At 47.3% G+C, this 20,049-nt stretch overlaps 1 protein-coding gene across 3 annotated transcripts in view; it reads right to left on the bottom strand.

Moving 5' to 3' along the window:
* The window catches only part of GAS7 (growth arrest specific 7), a 75,175-nt gene that overhangs the window by 15,252 nt on the left and 39,874 nt on the right, over positions 1 to 20,049 (bottom strand). For 2 of the 3 annotated variants that reach the window (XM_062506299.1, XM_062506300.1), the window contains exons 3-6: positions 14,996 to 15,067; positions 13,370 to 13,455; positions 9,971 to 10,024; positions 2,173 to 2,262 (exon numbers count right to left, since the gene is read on the bottom strand). In XM_062506299.1, coding sequence (XP_062362283.1) covers positions 2,173 to 2,262; positions 9,971 to 10,024; positions 13,370 to 13,455; positions 14,996 to 15,067 — 302 coding nt within the window. Of the gene's footprint in view, positions 1 to 2,172; positions 2,263 to 9,970; positions 10,025 to 13,369; positions 13,491 to 14,995; positions 15,068 to 20,049 lie in introns of all 3 variants that reach the window. The other variant, XM_062506298.1, reaches the window with a different exon arrangement.

Raw genomic sequence — 20,049 nt, 5'->3', positions numbered from 1 at the left:
GGGGGAACGCAGCCCTAAAAGGCCTTTACCAGGCTGCCAAGTTCAACTGTGATTTGTACTAAGGAAACCAGAGCCAATCTGCACAGATTTGCTGTAAAACAAGGCAAACCAGCAACTTGTCCCACAGATCACCACCACACACCCCATTCTTCATTGTCTACTTCTTATACAGCCCCTTGCTCTGCTGGCTTTAGTGTTGCTCCAACACCCAACATAGTTTTCTCTCTACTGCCTCTTTTCTCTCTGCTTCCCTGTTTCATTTCTTACCCTCTTCCAACAAACAAATTCTCAGAGAACATTTCCCTCAGTGCTGCAGATTTTGCTCTGATCCCCCGCGTGCTGCACAAGTAGCCAGAGAAAAATGCCAGATTAATCAAAGCAGGAGACTGGCAGGAAGCCCTACAAGGCACCAGCAGGCTGAGATAGTGGGAGAAGTGGAGATGATGGAGGAAGGAGAGCCAGCTGTGGGCAGACCATGACCAGGCCAAAGAGGAAATTCCTGCTAGCAGAGTTATGAGAGGATAAAACTCTTCAAGAAGTAAGGAGCTTTAGGTAGAGTTTCACTGGAATCAAGATGTGACCAACCCATGGAACCAAACACTGGCTGAGCCTGAATGGGGAGGACCAAACAGGGCAGGAACTTTTGTAAGACACATGCAAAAAAATCAGTCTGTACACCATTAATGATTTAGGGCCCACTGGGATCAGAAGACTGGAAGATACTGAAGAAACTTTGTGATAACACGACCATTTTCAAATATGTCAGTGTATTTTAGCAATGCTTTGCCATCAGCACTGAGCAAGCACAAGGGGACATGATGCTGGGCCCCTTGCACTGACACTTTTGAAAAAAGGGAAACACTTCAATAACTAGTAACTGAAAACACACATGAGATTCCTGAAAGCTTCACTATTGATTCCCTTTGTAGTATTTGTTGATTCCATTGTGGTTTTCCTCTCACCCCCAAGAAAAATCTTCCAGTGGAAAGAAAGTTTTCCATTGGAAGACCATTTTCTATCAGCTCCACACTCCAAGGACTACTGCCTCACTTTAATGTCATTCAGGAACCTGAAAACAGACCTGAGCACAAGGGGGCACACACAGAACCAGCCGCTGAAGACTTTGGATGCTCCAGGCTGCATTAAAACTACTCAAGCTACAAGTGGGCCTGTCCTTCATAAACTTTACCCTACAAAGAATGCATTTATTGTCTGACCTCTGGAACATCCTGTGGAGGCAGCTGTACAATTTTACAAAAGAGTTTTTAACTATCTGCTTGTTTTAGAAGAGGCACCACCTATTTCCTTGTGTGTCCCTGGCTCCTGTGCTCTGGGAACACTGAAATCATATTCCCTGCCAGTCACCTTGCTATCCTATGGACCTGTGGATCTGCTGGAGTGAGTCCAGAGGAGGCCACTAAGCTGGAACACATCTGCTCTGGAGACAGGCTGAGAAAGCTGGGGCTGTTCAGCCTGGAGAAGATAAGGCTCTGGAGAGACCTCAGAGCCCTGTCCAGGGCCTAAAGGGGCTCCAGGAGAGCTGGAAATGGACTGGGGACAAGTGATGGAAGGACAGGACAAGGGAATGGCATCCCACTGACAGAGGGCAGGGATGGATGGGATATTGGGAAGGAATTGTTCCCTGGCAGGGTGGGCAGGCCCTGGTACAGGGTGCCCAGAGCAGCTGTGGCTACCCCTGGATCCCTAGAAGTGTCCAAGGACAGGTTGGACACTGGGGCTTGGAGCAACCTGGGACAGTGGAAGGTGTCCCTGCCATGGCAGGGGGTGAGACAGGGTGGGCTTTAAGATCCCTTCCAACCTAAACCAGTCTGGGATTCTCTGATTCCATCCCCTTCCTTCTGCACTGCCCTTTTGCCTATGCTGTTTTGAGGTACGTGGCTTGTCCTACATCTTCCCTATTTCCTGAGCAAATCCATCTCCTGAGAACTGTCCTTGCCTTTCTGGACACTCCTCTGATGATCAGCAACATCTCAGACTGGTCAGATGTTTCCAGGAGATCTTCACTGGCATCCCCAGTCTCAGTGGTACTCCCTAAACACATTGTATCTCAGTCCAAATTCTCCTCTGCCTTGTACCACAAATCAAGCTGTTTATTCCACTTTCTTGGAAGCTCAGGAGCTGCATGTGGCATGTGGCTGGCTGCCTACTTACCCAGAAATAATCACAGTAGCTCCACTCTGAAGGTTTCAGCAACTGCTGCTCTGGCATTACGTCAGGGTGGGGGAAAGTCACACAGTTGATCTGTTAAAAAAAAAGGGGAAAAAAAGCAGAGTTAGACAGGAATGAAATTTAGCTGTTAATGAAAGATATGTAAATAAAAAGTTATACCCACGTGCTTCCCATCAGAAAATCCGCAGTGAATGCATGCCAGTGAGGAAAAATTGGCTGTTGCGTGGAAACAGCAGCTAAGTATTCCCAGAATGCTACTCTCTGCAAGCTGGAGTGTCAGCCCAGAGGGAAATAAACTATCCATTTCACAGGAGGAAAACCTACTGATTTGGAAAGCACCACGCAGGGAGCTCTCCCAGATCCCTAAAAACTGCGGTAAAAAACTTGTTGTGAAACACCCTGAGCATACCCTCTGCACAGAAACACAGCGAGCACCAGAGAGCACTGCAGGCACTATTGGTGCAAAACACCTTGGCTATGCCAGCCTCCTACAGGATGACAAAAAAAGGAATTATATTTTTCAATCTATTTCTAAGACCTTTCCAGATGGAAGTGGTGTTCTCTGTAAAAAGGAGCAGGGGCTCTCTGGAGTCAGTGAACCTCCAGTGTGCAGAAACCACAGTGATCTGTCAGACAGGACTCATCACACGGTCATTACACAACAGCATAAAAAAGTCCAAGCGCTCATTAAGTTACGCCAGTGGAACATAACAGCCTGCTAACAGCACAGAGAAGGCAATGAGCACCACAGCTACTGTAGAACATGCTGGACAACAACCCTGGACACAGCCAAGCCTTTCAGAGGAAACACCAGCAAGAGTCAGAGTCCATTGCCAGTTTGCAATGCTCACCCCAAATCCCTGATGGGCAGGTACCTTAAAATCAATCCCTCTCAGGATCATGGGAACACTAAGAGCACTTGAGTATTAATCAAGGGATTAAGAGATATTGGAGATGAGAGATTCATAGATGTAAGTGTATGGGATGGGGGTTTGTTCTGGATCAGTTAACGCTCACAGGAAATCCACACACAAATCTGTGGGTAGGGTTAGCACAGCTGCATGGGCAGGCCCAAAGGCAGGGCTTACAGGCAGTGAATCTGCTTTTGGGCTATGCAGAGAGGATCAGAAAAGATGTGGGTGCTGACACAGCACAAACCCACCATGCCAGAGCACAGCAGACAAAACCTTTAGCTGATACAAGGCTGCTCCTACTAACCCACAGTGGTTCTGCTGCCTCTGCCCAGGCTGGAGGTTCAGCAGCTGTCTTGTACCAGTGCAAGAACTTGCTCCACAGAAATCACTGCCCAGAGCTCACCAAGTCCTTCCCAAAGTAGGCTGAGGACCTTGTACCTGTGGTGTCTTTGGCTGTCACCTCAGCTAGATCCTAAACCATGAGTCTTGCTTTCTAGCTCCCATCAGGCTCCAAACTGAATTCAGGTCAGAGATCTGGGCTCTGCAGGCAGTGGCCATGCACTGGTGACCCTGCACCTGAGGCAGGCACTGCACCCCAGCCTCTGCAGCCAGAGCAAGAACGTCCAGGCAGAGCAAGAACCTCCAACCAGAGCTGGCACCTCCAACCAGTGCCAGGCTCCACTAGCCATAGGGTCCCCAGCAAAGACAGCACTGCAAACACCTTCCCTGCTCCCTTGTGTGATCAAAGAGCCATGCACCAGAAGTTACACAAATCAGCTCAGTTCAGAGCTGGATGGTCATGCTCTAACCAACTGCACCTCCTGAGTGTATTCTGCAGCCTTTAACAGATGTCTTGGCATCACAGAATCATAGAAACACAGAACATGCAGAGTTGGATCACTGCATTGTGGCACTGTGCACCAGGACAGGGAGGTGGCCTGCAGTGAGGGGCACCTGAGTTGTATCCTGCAGCTTAAAAATCTGCAAAGAGAAACAGCAAGGGAAATTCCCATTCCCTGCTAAAGGCAGTGCCTGTTTCACAAAAACTAAATCTGTGTCAGTTGGAAACTGCTGTTTAGAGATGTGACAGTGAGTCTCAATGTCCTGAAGCAATAACCACAGAATCACTGGAAATGCCAAGGCTGGACTGGTGACAGTGTCCCACTGCAGTGGGCAGAACTCCAGGAATGCAGCAGGAAGTAGAACAATGAGTATGCATGTCAGCAAGTGATGAAAGTAGGATTAAGTCACGTGTTTCTAAAGTTTTAGGAATACATCAAAATATTCTTCACTTCTTCAAAGACTGAATTGTCTGGAAATGATGCTAAATTGTCTGGAAAGAGCCATGAGGCCATTTGGGTCTAGTATCACTTTTAAAAGGGAACTGGTGCCAGAATTAAAAAATAAAAAATGCAGAAGATTTTACAATCCTAAAAAAAAATTAAAAAAAAAAAAAAAGATTACGGTAAACAGAACTTAACAGAATTTACAGCTTTTTACACTAAGTCCCACCAGGGGGCATGAAAATTTTCAAAACTCTAGAAATATTACTAAAAATTACATATGAATACATAGGTAACCCTGTGATCTTTCTTTCCTTTCATTATCCCCTTTCATTAAGACTTCTTATACTTAAACAAGAGCTCTTGGATTGGTATTTCCTAGTATTTCTAAAACCTCTCAGGATTTCTCAGCAGGAGAGGAACACCAGGTTGGCACGGAGCAGCAGTGGTGTGATGGTGTGGCATTCCCCCCTCCCAATCCTCCCTCTGAAATGCTCCTTTTCTTGCTTCTAAAAGCAAAGAGTCCTGAAAAAAAAAAAAAAAAAAAAAAAGCTTCACCAGCTTGGTCCCACTGATGAGCTGAGTGATGCTAAGGACATCTCCTGATGATGTCCCCATGTCTGACAGCATTCAACAGCTCCATCAGCCCCATGGACAATCACACTCCTTCCATTGAAAAGGACCACTGCCCTCACTAACTTTGAGAGGACACTTTGCTCACATCCCTGAGAGCTGCCTAGGCTCCATGCAAGCTCCAAATCCAAACCTGTGGCAGTGTGGCTATCTTAATGCTGACTTGCCAGCAAAGCCTAATAAAAGCTTGCAGAAGCTGATTATTACAGCTGTAATTGCCAGTAAGAAACAAAACAAACTAAAACACGTCTCTCAGATAATGATGGAATCACAGAACATGAAGAGAAAACAAGGTGTGATGACCTGCATTGCATTCCCACAAGCTCCACTGCGACAGCTGAGGTTATAATCAGCCTCACCATGATATTAAGCCCTTATGCAGCCTCTTTGTCAAACTAATGGCTGTTGTCAGCTTGCAACAAAGTAAAATTAATAACAAGACACCAGCAGGGCAAAACCCCAAGGAAGAGCTGAGCAAACCTGCCAGAGGACAGCAGCTTGTCTTTCCAGCTGCCACTGGCCATGAGTGGCACCAGAAAACCTGTCTGAGAGGCACTGAATAAACAGAGGACACAAGGTACAGAGATAGAGGAGGAAAAAATCATGGTGACAAACAAAGCTTGGTGGAGGACACACAGAGAAGGTATCAGAGAAGCAGCACCAATTGATGCATTTCTCTTGACAAGCTGTGTACCAAACTCAATGGATTAAAATACTTTTGCCTCTGTACTGATTGTGAGCAAATGCAATTATACTCTTAACAGATGAATATTCCAGCTCCTATTTTCCATGAGTACGTTGGCAGTCATGGCAAAATGAGCTGTTTACGTTGTAGGTGACTCTTAATTATGTCTGAGACACAAAAGGATGACAGAAGAGGAACAAACCCAGAGAACCAGGGGAATGCACAGGATTTGCACAGAAGCAACAAACTTTGTTGGGTTGGACGTGCACATTAATCTCCTGGATTTCAGTCTACAGGCTTTGAAGTCACTGCCACCAGTCACCAGTCAATGAGACATTGCCAAGCAACATGCATAAAACAAGAATAATTTGATCACAGCTCAAATAATCAACTACATGTTTATTACATCAGACACAATGTAAATAAATGAGCAGAAAGCAGATGAACTTAGTGTGCCATGCTAATGCAACTGAAGCAGGGCAACATTTTTGCCTATCTCTTCAACTTAAAAATGCACATTATTTTTTTGATTTCTATACATTCTCAGCACCTTAAGCACAGAAGAGATGTGCCAGATTGCCTTACTCCAGTATCATCTTCACAATTTCAGCTGAGACCCAAAAAGTACAACATCCAACACTGAGTTCATATGGCAAATGGAACTATCTGGGTAAAAAAGCCAAATGCAAAGGCTGGAGAAGATCCCAGAAGAGCTTGGGCACCCCGAACGCCCCCAGACAGGGAAACCCAGCAATGCCTAGGCTATGTCTGGGTAGCTTCAACACCATGAGTTTGCCCTGGGTTTTAGCTCTGGGAGGGTGATGCTGCAGCTATGGTACCAAGAAGGGAAGAGCAGACAATCCAAGACCTCACTGTTAACAAATCCATTGATTCCTTCCTATTTCAAAGGGAATACTCTACTAAAAGCATGGAAGAGCCCTCTTTGACTTGGTCTATCTGTAGAAAGGTTCAGAGATTATTCAGGCCAAACCAGGGCTTTTCTGACAGCATCTACCCTGCAGCGAGCCCCAGGACAGAGGGGGGAACTGTGCTGAACATGCAGCCTCATGCTGTGCTCATCACAACTCTGTGTGTGTCACACGGTGTCAGACACAGAGCACAGCAGCAGGAAATCCCAAGTTCCTGTGCTCAGGCTGCCCATCTTCTCATCTGCAGCACGTGTCCATTGACACGTCCAGCACATGCAATCCAAACACCAGGGTTTTCCAAGTCCTGCACTATCCTAATAAGGCCCTAGAGAATTTTTAAGAAAGAAACCCACACTCAGAAATACCTTATAATCAGGCTGCTTTCCTGCTCTTCCAAGCAAGATAACAGCTCTGTTCCTCAGGTGATATCCCCCCTCTCCCTCACCTACTGTAAATGATCTCCAGCTTCCACAGACAACTCATGGCCAGAGACTTCAGGAATCAGCCAGCAAACCATCCACCCTTAAAACAGTGAGTGCACCGTGAAATTCATTGTAAAACCAGCAGAGACCACACATCTGCAGTTTCGTAACAGCCTCTGATATACCAGCTGGAGTTTCTCTTCCAAAGAAGATAGAAGACCATGTCGGTAACATTCACTGACCAAAGAGAAAACACCAGATTATTCTCTTTGGTTGCACACAGAGGGGAAATACTCCAGCTCCACCTGCTTTCAGGGTTTCCAGAAGCTGTGCTGCTTAGTGCCACTTGGATGCAGAGGAGGCAGATGCATCCTGAGGAAGATGCTCCCACTCCTCTGCTGAAGGCGATGACACCGCAACAGCTTGGCTGGACATCACCTGATGTCTGCAGCTTGTATGCCACAGGATTTTGGTTTGAAGAGAGGCTTCCCAGACCAAGAGCCTCAAAGTAAATCACAGAATTCCCCTGTGCAAGAAGAGGTTCTGCCTGAGCACATCAACAGAGCAAGGAAAAGCATCTGACAGCAAGCTAAGGACATGCCCTGAAGCTCTGCTAACCAGAACATCCCCACATCAGCTTGAGTGGCACTGAGCTAAGAGAACCTCCTAGGAGACAGTGAAAACACTTACACTGTTTTACAGTTTACACTCCATATGAGATTTATTTTTCACAATGCTGCCTTGATGGAGGCAATGGCTTGGAGCAAACAGCTGTTAAAATTAGCTTATTTTTGTCTATCTGATTCATCCTACTTGAAAGCTTTGGGCTTCTGCTGGAGAAGCGCACACTCAGTGACCCTGACACAACACGCTGTTCCTTGCTTTGCAGATGTTACCTGATGGCACATGGGCCAGCAAACATGGAAAACCACCCTCAGAGAACAGCCCGAGCCCTCAGCCCTGGAAGCAACAGGGACTGCAGAAAAACAAGCACTCATGCAGCCCAGTGCAACCCACCCTGTGTGACCTTATCTAGACCCTCTGGACATGATGTTCATCCCATGATTTACCTCAATCCCCCAACCTGAGCAGGCAGGGGCTGCATTGAGGAGCTGGGACTCGTCTTCTGCCCCAGCCACTGCAGCCCTGGAACAGCTGATTCTGCTAGACATCTGCAAAAATGGCTGAACATACAAATTTATACTTGCTTCAAAGCACACCACACTCTCAATATACCAATTAACAGTACTAACATTGTAACAACCGATTTTATTAACTAAAATCACTGACTGAAGTGATTTTTTTCAAAAACTGTTGAAGACTTGCCCCTCCTGCCCCAGAACACTACCTGCATGGCAGTGGCTGGCCCACATCTCAGTTAGAGACACCTCTATATGCTTCTTTTGCACCCTGGTCTCTGTCACCAGCAACCCAGCCCACTAACGAATAAATCTGCAGGCTGCACGTGACAATGCAGACAACAATCTCCTCCTTGTAGTAACATTAAGAATGTCTAATATTAAATTATTCCTTTTGTTCTCAGGGACTTGACATGCTGCCAATATTTGCAGCTGCAAGTATGGTTATTGCCCCTTCTTTATTGCTGAAAATTAATTTATCTGTTCCTTTCTTCTGATTTCCACTTAAACTTTCTATTACTAGCCACTTTCATTCATCTATTTTGATTTCCTTTCTGTTTTTAAATCATCTGCCCTTCACTGAAGAGCCCATAAGTGCTAATTGTGTTCCAGATAAGGTCGTCAAGCACGCAAAAGGTATTAATGTCTGTAAACTGAGATACAACATACAACTGAGAACATTTCCAATCATAATACAGAATCATAGAATGGCTTAGGTTAGAAGGAACATTAAATTCCATCTTACTCCACCTCCCTGCCATGGACAGGGATACCTTCCACTATCCCAGGCTGCTCCAGCCCCAATGTCCAGCCTGGCCTTGGACACTTCCAGGGATCCAGGGGCAGCCACAGTTTCTCTGGGCACCCTGTGCCAGGGCTTCACCTCCCTAACAAGGAACAATTTCTTCCTACTCTAAGCCTCCCTTCTTTTAATTTAAAACTACTGTCCCTTGTCCTGTCACTACGTGTTCCTGTAAAAAGTTAAATCCCACCAAATCAGTTATTCTTAACTGTAAAGACTAAAAGTAAATGTAAGATTAACTTCACACTGAAATATAAAACCTATGCCTATACTTTCCACCAGAAATCTTTACTTGGACACTATGGCACAAGAAACCTTCTTGACACTTCAAATACAGATTGGGATAAAAATGATCCTGCTGTGTCTCTCTTCCCCTAACTCTTCAGTACTTCTCCCAGTACAGACTCTGTTGTGGAAGGGGAGATGATCAGATGAGAAAGTTTTTTCAGGACCTGGTTAACAACCCGAGGCACCTCTTAAGGCACTGCGTTCACTCCTGCTCATCCTGGGACCACCATTATTCCATGGAAAACCGGGCCTGAACTCCGGCGCCAGGGCAGAGACCCCAAACCCTCCCTGGGCTTAGCGGCGTTTGAGCAGCAAAACGGGCAGGATGCTCCCAAAACGGGCACGGGCTGCCCAGCACGGGACCCCCGCTGTTCCCATCCCACTGTCCGGTTCCCATCCCACTGCCCGGTTCCCATCCCCACTGCCCGGTGCCCAGCACGGATCCCCGCGGTTCCCATCCCACTGCCCGGTTCCCATCCCCACTGCCCGGTGCCCGGCACGGGATCCCCGCTGTTCCCATCCCACTGTCCGGTTCCCATCCCACTGTCCGGTGCCAGGCACAGAATTCCCGCTGTTCCCATCCCACTGCCCGGTGCCCGGCACGGGATCCCCGCTGTTCCCATCCCCACTGCCCGGTGCCCGGCATGGATCCCCGCGGTTCCCAGCCCCGTTTTCCCGCACTCACCGTCAGGCTGCTCTCCTTGCTCTGCCGCCGCGGTGCCGCCGGGGAGCCCGGGCTCTGCGGAGGGAAGCGGAGCGCATCATCGCGGCCGCTCTCGGAGCCCAGCATGGCTGCGCGGGGCGGGGAGAGGCGGGTCCCATGGCACGGCTCGGCTCGGATCGGCTCGGGAGGCAGGGATGGAGGGAGGGGGAGCTGCGGGAGGCCCCGGCTCGCTGCTCCGCCTCTCTCGTCTCCGCCGCACCGAGCGCGGGGCCGGGGCTCGCTGCGCCGTGGGACGGGGGCACCCGGTGGCGGGGCCGGGAACAGTGTGCTGCCATGGGATGGTGGCGTCACGCCCCCTGAGGCCGGGGACAGGAGTCTTGGTGTCCCATGGGGTGGCACTTTGATATGCAGGGTACGAGATCGGGCACGAGGATGGTGAAGTCCGCTGCTGGGGGCAGCGATGGTGGCAGTGTCTTGCCATCAGGCAGTTCCTACCTGTCTGTGGAATGGTGGCATCATATCCCCCTGGGGACAGGGACACAAATGTGTCCCACAGTCGCCCCAAGCAGGCAGTGCGCCTGTCTCTGTCGCAGGGTCGTGGTGCGGCTCAGATGCTGTGACAGCTCTGCAGCACGTGGATCGCTGCTGGCATCATCACTGGGCTGTGCCAGGGACTCCCACCCCAAATCTCACTGCCCGGGCACTCACTGCTCGTCCTGGGACACCCAGCAGCAGCATCGTGCTTAGCACCACACAGGTGCAGTTCCGTGGCTGTTCTGCTGTCCCCTTGGTGGCAGTTGTGACAACTTGAACGGGCAGTATTTAGCTGCTCTCTAGGAAGCCATAAATAAGGTCTGGCCCTGAGCCCAGCACAGCATAGCTCCCTGTTGTTCTCAGTTGTGGCTTTTCCCCCCACCCCCTGACCTGTTTCCAAGAAATGTGGCTGAGCTTGCTGGAGGGATCCTGCCAGCATTTGTTTGCATGGTGGCTGCTGCCCAGGACTAAGAAAGCGTCCTGGCCAAAGCCTAGGAGCTGCTCCACAGTGGGACACAGCCCATGCCAAGAAAAGACAAGGAGTCAGTCAAAGCAGCGCAGCTTAGGATGGCCCAAGACACACAAGGAGAGAGAGAGACAGGCCAAAAAGACTTTGAGGGTATGCAGAACAGCTTCTTGCAACCACGAGTTTATGACCAGATGCTTTCCTTACGAAGGACTCTTCTGCAAAAACTGCCACAGCTCCCAGGAAAAGCAGCTTCCCAAGCAGGCAAAGACACAAGCTGTTCTGAGAATTAATGCCGCCAGCAGCCAGTTAGAGATTCAGAACTAACTCAAAGCAGGTTCAAAGCAGGGATGAAGCCAGGAGTTCAATTTAGAAAAACCTGTAATAAAGGAGCATTGGAAAGAAAGTATCATGGAGGCAATGAAGGGAATGAGCAAAGTCATGAAAGGGATTTCTGACAGGCTGATGGCTGAGTCAGCTGAGCAAAGCAGTGCTTAGCACTGAGAGGCTGAGACAGCCTGTAGAGAGAAGGCTCCAGGAAGACCTTCGGGGAAACTCTCAGTGTCTCAAGTTGACCTACAGAAAACTGGAGAGAGATTTTGGACAAGGGATAGAGTGATAGAAAAAGGGGGAATGGTTCCCACTGAGAGAGGGCAGGGTTAGATGGGATAGTAGGAAGGAATTGTTCCCTGGCAGGGTGGGCAGGCTCTGGCACAGGGTGCCCAGAGCAGCTGTGGCTGCCCCTGGATCCCTGGCAGTGCCCAGGGCCAGGCTGGACACTGGGGCTGGGAGCAGCCTGGGACAGTGGAAGGTGTCCCTGCCATGGCAGGGGGTGGCACTGGATGGGCTTTAGAGTCTCTTCCAGCTGAAACCATTCTGTGACTCTATGACTCCTCATGTATCTCAGAAGTGAATTTGAGTAAAAAGATGCCTGTGAATTTGAGTACGACTCAGCACTGTAAAAACAGAAGGTGGCAAATGTTGCTACAAAGAAAGTTCTGCAGAAGTTAGTTAATCTGACTATGCCCCAAGTCAACTACAAAAACATGGGAGTCAGATACCTTGAGAAATTAATTTTTTTTTGGCACAAAGATTAACAAGGGACTTTTTGAAGGAAATCAGAGCTTACAAGTTTTCCTGGGGTCTTGGAGGGAGTCACAGTAGATGTGTGGACAGGGGTGTCTGGTAATGCACTCTGTAAGAGTCTAAAATGCTTTTGACCTAGTTTAGGTGCTCACTGTCTCCAGCCCAGGCAAATTGCTCAGAGAAACAGCAGCACAGGGAGTTAGTACAAGATGTTTGATGTGGAAGAAACAGGGAATCAAAAGAGCTGGACTCTATCATGAGAAATACCATGAATCTAAACCAGAACACTGACCTAGGTGAAAGGCTGAAGGGAATTACTTAAGAGGCAGCATGTGAGAAAGAGGGTCAAGGCAAAGCGGGACAGTTGTCCCACAGCACAAAAGACCAAGAAACAAAGAATGTCAGACAGATACCAGAACACCAGACAGGCCAGGTTCACATGGCAGCAGCACACCAATCAAACACACATTTCCCCAGGGGCATTTAGCACTGCAGAAGGATTCACCACTTTCATACAGAAATGAAACAGAAAACTCGGGTCTGGGACCACTGGGGGAAACCAGAGGGTGGGGAAGCACAGTGCAACTGGAGTGTGATCCACCAGCTGTGGCAGTCACATGTTCATATGGTGATGTTTTGGCAGGGAGCAAAGGTTTCATGGGAGGAGCTGGAAGAGGGCCCTGTGCTGCATCTGCAGACCTGTGGGGAAGACTTTCCCAGGGATATGACATGTTGCAAGCAAAAGTGCAGAGATATTTATTGGAAATTTGGACAAGAGCAGGGGAAGGCCAATTGTCCACAGGTCAGCATCCTGTAGGTTAACTCAGGGTGATGTGCTGGGTGAGGCACTGAGGAGAGGCTGTGAAAGGACTGGCTGGAGGGGATGAAGTCATTGAGAAAAAAGCTCTGGATGAATTCTTTCTGAATACTGTCTTTGGGAGGGAAAGCTGGGGCTGCAGTAAAATACAATGAGATACAGACATGGGCAGATGTGCAAGTGTAAAGAGAGGACTGTGCTGGACACAGGCCTAGGGTTCAGGGTGGACTGGCAGGAAAATTCATAGGGTTGTTAATAGTGACTGAAGTGGCCTAGTAGATTTTTCAGTAAGGAGTGATAGGACAAAAAAAATCCAAAGGATCGTGTCATTTTTTACTGTTTTACCAGCTGGACACAAAGACTTACTATGCTACATGCAACAAATCTGTCTGATCTGAGAGTTTCTAAAAGAGAACGACCTCTGAACTTCATGCCCTGGGTGAATTCCTAAACTACTTAAGTAGAAACCCATTTATTCTTGGATCCTGCTGTTTGGCTTTTTTCCCCAAAACCTTACCTGGGGGTCCCCACTGGCTTTTCGGAGGCTCGTATGACCTGAGTCGAGCTGGTGCACTGGGGACCCAGAGATGTAGTAGCCATTCACTGTAAGAACAGATGGAGAGTTAGCAGGCTTGCTGCTGATAGCAAATGAAAAACTGCACAAATTTAAAAACTAATCCCATAACTGAACATGCAGATATAGATCTCAGTCTTTTGAGACTTAGTTGTATTTCTCATTACCTTACTGTGATCTGATGGGTAATAGATTAAACCTTTTCCTGAGTGGAGTCTGTTTTGCCCATGACCATAATGAGTGATCTCTCCCTGCCCTTATCCCAACCCTTTTGTTGTAGTTTTCACCCCCATTCACCTGAGGAGGAGAGTGACAGAGTGGCTGGCTGGGTACCTGGCATCCATTAAAAGTACTGGTCCAACGGAGTTGAGTTTTCATGTCAAGAAGGCAAGCTTTGCAAGATGTTTATGGTTTTGTGTGGAACTATAAATTGCCTTTTTAAAAAATATACTGAGCTCAATAATGCTCAAAGTAGTGTTAAAACAAGATACTAAACTACATTATAAATCCTTTGGTCACAATGAAATGCACAATCTTCACATAGACTACCCACCCAGTTCTGCCAATAAAGAGGGACATCAGTTCAAACATTTCTAAGGAAAACATCCTCTAACCTGCTTTATTTACAGTCAGCTGGCAGCAACTGCCTTTACATTTATCACTTTTTATTCTAATTTTTGCCTTGCTTTGTCATTCTTCAGTACCCAAGAACTTTTCACTACAGTTATACATCTGACTCTGTTAGTTGCTTCCCTGCAACCTCAAGCCAAGCCAGAGATGATAAATATGCTCACCCCTGCAGCCAACACATGCTAAAACTCTTTGCTGTGCATATGCTCAGTGTGGAAGAGCATCGGCCAGCCCATGTGCATCTGCAGCTCTTTAATTTCCCCGCCCTGTCAGAAAGCAGAACTGAGGAAGTGCTTGTTGGGCCCCTCTTTGCCTCTGTGAAAGAGCAACCCCAGTTCTTGAGTGGACACTTCAGACACCCAGACAGAAGATGGACTGGCAGGGAAACAAAAGTCCAGAGATGTGTCAGTAGGGAGAGCCCCACTGTGTTTGCTCTGCTACACTCTCATGACTGTGTAGCCTGGAGAAGAGAAGGGTCTGGGGAGACCTTAGAGCCCCTTCCAGTGTCTAGTAGGGATACAGGAGAGACAGAAAGGGACATTAGGCAACAGTCTGGAGTGACAGGACAAGGGGCAATGGCTTTAAGCTGTGGGAGGGTAAACTGAGATCAGAGATTAAGAGAAAATCTGTGAGAGAGGTGACTGGCGCACGTGCCCAGAGAAGCTGTGGCTGCCCCTGGATCCCTAGGAGTGTCCGAGGCCAGGCTGGATGGGGCTTGGGGCATATTCCATAACCTGGGATAAAAGAGGGTGCTCCTGCCCATGGCAGGCAGGTGGAACGAGATTATATTTAAGGTCCCCTCCAACCTGAACCATTCCATGATTCTGGATGTACATCAAGTCTCTATCCCACTATATCACAGCAATTTCCTTTGCTTTGCTGAATGGCAGAGAAGCAGATTCACCCAGTGCAGCAGTCAGGCACAGCATCAAACAATACCTGCAGAACTCTTCTGTGACACAGGGCTCTTTGGAGTGCCAGGCACACTGCTCGGCCGCTCCCACGTCGTTTCTGTTGAAGGGAAACGCCAGTATGAGGGTGATGGAGGCTTTTGCACACATACCAGAGTTATGACTATTACACATAAACCAGCGGGTCTGACCCTCATTGTCCTCTGAAGCAGCTTCTCCCCATGTGAGGAAGATGCCTGCACCTCCCTGCACTTCCTCTCTCCCCTCATTTCTTCCTGCTCCAGCTGCCAGCTGGGATGGGTGGAGACAGAGCAGACTGGAAGCTGCATCACTGGTTCTTCCAGATCACTGCCTGGGAACACTCACCTGGCCTGCACTGCCTGCCTTTCTAGGTGCATTGAAGCCCAGCCCAGCGTGGGCACTGCCTGCAGCACACCGTGGGCATTGCCACGTGCCCGCTGGGTCCTCAGCCTGGGGACAGCCACTGGGGACAGTGCCTCTGTCCCTGCTCTCTCCATGAAAGGCAGTTGTGAGTGACAAATGTGGTGTCAGTCACATACACACAAGTCGTAGCACCCTCTTCCCCCAGAAAACTATTTCCCTGGAAAATTTTGGTTTTCCACTCAGGTGCTTAGCAGCTGGAATATGCAAATGTCTGCCACACCAATTGTGACACTCCAAAGACTGCTGCTGCTTTCTCCCCTCAGTTTTACCATTCTACTCAGCAAACAGAAAACTGGTTTTGACCACATGCTAAAGACAGAAGATTTAAGTGCAAAGCTTTTTAGATGCTGTGTACAGAAGACGGTGGAGTGAGAGCAGCAACTTCCACAGAAGTCCAGCTAGAAAGCCCCAGAAACCATTCCTTTTGAATGCATGTGTCAGTTCCAAATCAACTAAACATTGATTGCCAGATGGTATCAAATAAGAAAATAAATAAGTCACTGTAATCAAGTCTGAGGACTACTTTGGCTGCTTCATTTGAAACTGTTGTTTTCAAAATCCCAATCAACAACCATCTAATTCTGCCAAAGCCTGAAATCCTATATCTGTGTCAGTATTCTGGATGACTGTGGTCAAGTGGTGATGGAGGAGAGCCCTTGAGGATTAACAGTTTAGGGTTGGCAGTGAGCAGCTCCCTCAGAGCACATAAGGCCTCCTGTCTTGGGTCATTGCTCATATGGGCATCAAGCAGGAAGTTAATATGCTTCAAGAACCATAAAAGCCTATTTCTATATACAGATGCATGCACACATGTATGTACATGTATGTATCTATATGCATGTAGATGTCTATGTGCATATACATGCACAGAGATGTCCTCAAGGGTGTGTTAGGTTCCTTATTTCAGAAAAGAACTCAGGATTACAGATCCCAGATGGAAGCAGGTCCCACCCCCCATACCTGTAATGTCCCTGAGATGCATGCCCTGCTCCTCCCCATCCTTCTCCTCTCACCCCCTCCCCAAGCCACAGCATATTTTTGCTTGACAAGAAAAATACTTTGAGCTTTTTCTTCCCTTACAAGTGCAAAATCTGATAACTACAAGCTTTGCTGAGTCACAGAGGAATCTTTAAATTTTAGCCTGTTTTTTGAACTGGGTAGTAAGTAAATAAACTTCACACTAGGTCAATAAAGAAGCATTGAGAGGTATCTTAACTAAACAGAAGCAAAATCAAATGCAAAGAGTTGTCTTTTATGAGTCAGCTTGTCTTGGCTTACAATCCAGAAGTGCATGGTTAATAAAGACAAATTCTATTTTACATTTATTGTAAGGCAAAGGTAAACAATACAGCACCCACATGTCTTGTAGATTTTTTTAAATTTTAAATTGTTGATTAATTAATAATGTGAGTTGAGATCTGTGGGAAGGGAATGTGATGCCCACTGATGCTGAGTCCCAGTGCAGTCAGTAAAGTAATGGTTTTCTGCCAGCACTGACTTTGATGGTAGCAGTAAAACAAGTTACCATCACATTTGGCTTGGGGGTTTCACACAAACATATCTGTCTCCAGCATTTCTGAGACCCTGCAGAGGAAGGTACCTAAAAACCTACCAATATATATATATGAAATGTAATTAATTGGTTAAAGAGACATAGCTCAGTTAGCCAGAGCATGGTGCTAATAAATGAAGGTTGTAGGTTTGATCCCTGTATGGGCCATTTATTCAAGACTGGGACTCAGTGAGCCTTGTGGGCCCCTTCCAACTCAGAATGTTCTGTGAAAATTACCAGCTGCTAATTGTAACTGGTCTCTGCTTTGCCTGCTGGCTGTTGTGGAACTGCTCTGCAGTGCCTCATTCTTCCCCTCTGCCACAGAGGACCCAGACACATAACTTGAGGGCAGAAAATTCACACATGAAAGAGCAGTGTCCATTGGTTAGCAGATTTGTGACTCCAATACAAAGCATTCAGTGTCTTGACACATTTTCCAAAATAAAATTACTTTGGAGTTAAGTACATTGAAAAATAAAAAAAAAACCCCTCAATGCTATAAAATGAATTAAATAGAAAAAATGTCTTTAATTGGGCAGGAAATGAACAAGAGTGTTTCAACTCAATTTATTTTGAGCATTAGGAGGAAAAAAATGTCCACTTCTGTGCAGGGATTGTTCTGGCAGATCAAGTAGGGATAGGAACTAATCTGGATCAGGACTGTACTGCTGGAATGCCATCTACTGGAAGCAACTACATTTACCAAGGTAAAACTGACATTACAAATTTCTCTGCATCTTAGTCATGATTAGAAGTGAGAGTGGATTAGAAGTGAGTGGGGGGATGACTTTTTTTTACAGAGTCACAGAGAAGGCTTTTTGAGAGATAATGCACTGTCTGATCCAGGCAAAGCAGAGTCTTGTCTGGGAGTACCACATGGAGCCTTCAGTCCTGGTGCTTGGAAAATCAGAAGGCTACTTGTCACCCTGTGGTAGAACAGTGATCATGGATTTTAGGAATACATTCCATATTGGCTTAGATTTTATATCCCACAACAGTTTTCCCCAGAGGATGTTCCAGTCAAGCTAAAGCCTTGTACTCTGGGTGTAATTTAGCACTGGCAGACCAATACCAACAAGTTCTGTCCTCCCTTATCAGCCACATGTTTATTAGCTCATTTAGGGAGTGTGGGGAAGGAATAAACAGTTTCTTTGAGAGAGATGACCCAGCAGATAATTACAGACAATTCTTGACTGTGAAGGAGGACTGTGAAAAAAAAGCAGCAGCCTTGAGAGATACCCCAGGCCAGGGCTAGGAGCCATCTGGTCTGGAGGAACGTGTCCCCTGCAGGGAGCTGGCACAAGGTCCCTTCCAATCCAAACCATTTGTGGTTCTGTTAGTGAACAGCGAGGCAGGAGAAAACCACTTGTTAAAACTGAAATGACGTAGTAAAAGGAAAAACAGTTACAAGATCCAAGCTCTAGTGGCCAACAGAACCAGTGAGGGTTATCACAGAAGTGGTAAAACATTTCCTACCAGAGGAAAAGTGGAAACCTGTGGTGTTTGGGGGAAGCAAGTTCACTTCTGTTTGGCAGAATGAGAAATGACATGACGTGTCACAGACCAACACTCTGGGTTAGTTGTGTTAGTCAAGAAACAGCTTCTGAGAATGTCCTGAAGCAGACAATTTTTGTGATCACACCGTGGCAGCTGAAGAATGAATTATTGGTCCCTCTTCCATGAATTCAGTAGCACCCTAAGGTCAGAGGAGCTGCTTGCCAGTTTGAACATACATCATCACCCAAATGTCAGAGCTTTATGTACCAGCACAATTCCTCACAAATGTGCTTATATTTTTTCAGGAATGGATTTAGCACCTCAGCATGATGTCATGCGTAGTTCTATTTTTGGAGCTAAATGCTTCACAGTTTCATTGCCTAAACCACAAGAATGGGGCAGATCAAGCCAGTGAACCTCTGGGTCTGCTTACTGCACAGAAACCTCTCCTAATTTTGAGATTCTGTAGCACCTGCCCTTTGTCACCCAGCTACTGGTGCTAACTCACATCTTTATAAATAGGTTTTGAGTTTATTTTGGCTTCAACAGCAATAAATCTGTGATGCTGTGCAGCTCCAAACCAGGTTTCTGCCCTGAATAACGTGAAGTTGTGCAGGCTGCACAGGCCTAGGATGAAGGTGCATAGACAGGGATGAAGAACAGCAACTGAACACATCCCCCCCCTCAATGCCACAAGAAGAAACCCTGAAAACTTCTCCCAAACTGCTCCTGAAAACAAGCAAATAGCCCCATAAAATTTTAACTCTTCCCTTTTGGATTCACTCAACTCTTGCCAATGGCAGGCAAGAAACACCTTGCAGTTTGTAACCTTTCTGAGCTTCTCCACTGCACCTCCAGGGGCTCTCAGCAAGATTTGTGGCCAGTCCATGACTCCCCAAAGGGTAAAGATTGCCTGGCCCTGTGATTCAGAGGGAGGGCAATCAGCCCTGCTTTGGAAACAGGTTTTAACAGCAAGCACTCCCAGCCCAGATCTCCCATCTGCCTGGAGCCACCATACTCTGAACCTCACCTCACCACACAGGAGCTGAGAACTTGTCAGGGGTGTTGCACCTCACGTCTCCTTCCTGGCTAAGATCCTCACCCCGTTTCTGATGTACTGGAAAAGTTTTCACAGTACTTTATTTCTTGATATTGTGAGTGGTAGAAAAAAGCCCAAAGGAATGGCCAAGGGAGTGTGGGGGTTTGCAAGGAGGGAATGCAAGGAGGGAACATCACTCACAATGCCCTGAGACTGGTGTGAAACATTCAGAACTTTTGAAACAGAAGGAGTGGGTGAATGAGAGTGCAATGAAAATATTTTCCTTTCTGTTCCACAGAGGATGTAGCACACGAGTGTGTTTCATTGGAATGAGGAGGTCTCACCTCTGCATCAGTTCACAGAAATGACTCACACCAGCCCTGACCTCCTGCAGACCAAAGGCTGTGGACTCTCCTGATTCAACACAGCAGCTTCTTCGTCTTTGTGCTCCCACATTTTGGTCCACTGAGCCCTGCAGTACTGAATCCTGCATGGGTCACCTGTATCAGTATCAGCTAAAAACACCTGAACCACCAGCCCATGCATGAGC

This window comes from Cinclus cinclus, chromosome 20, assembly GCF_963662255.1.
Source record: "Cinclus cinclus chromosome 20, bCinCin1.1, whole genome shotgun sequence".
Lineage (NCBI taxonomy): Eukaryota > Metazoa > Chordata > Aves > Passeriformes > Cinclidae > Cinclus > Cinclus cinclus.
This window is presented reverse-complemented; position numbering and strand designations above follow the sequence as displayed.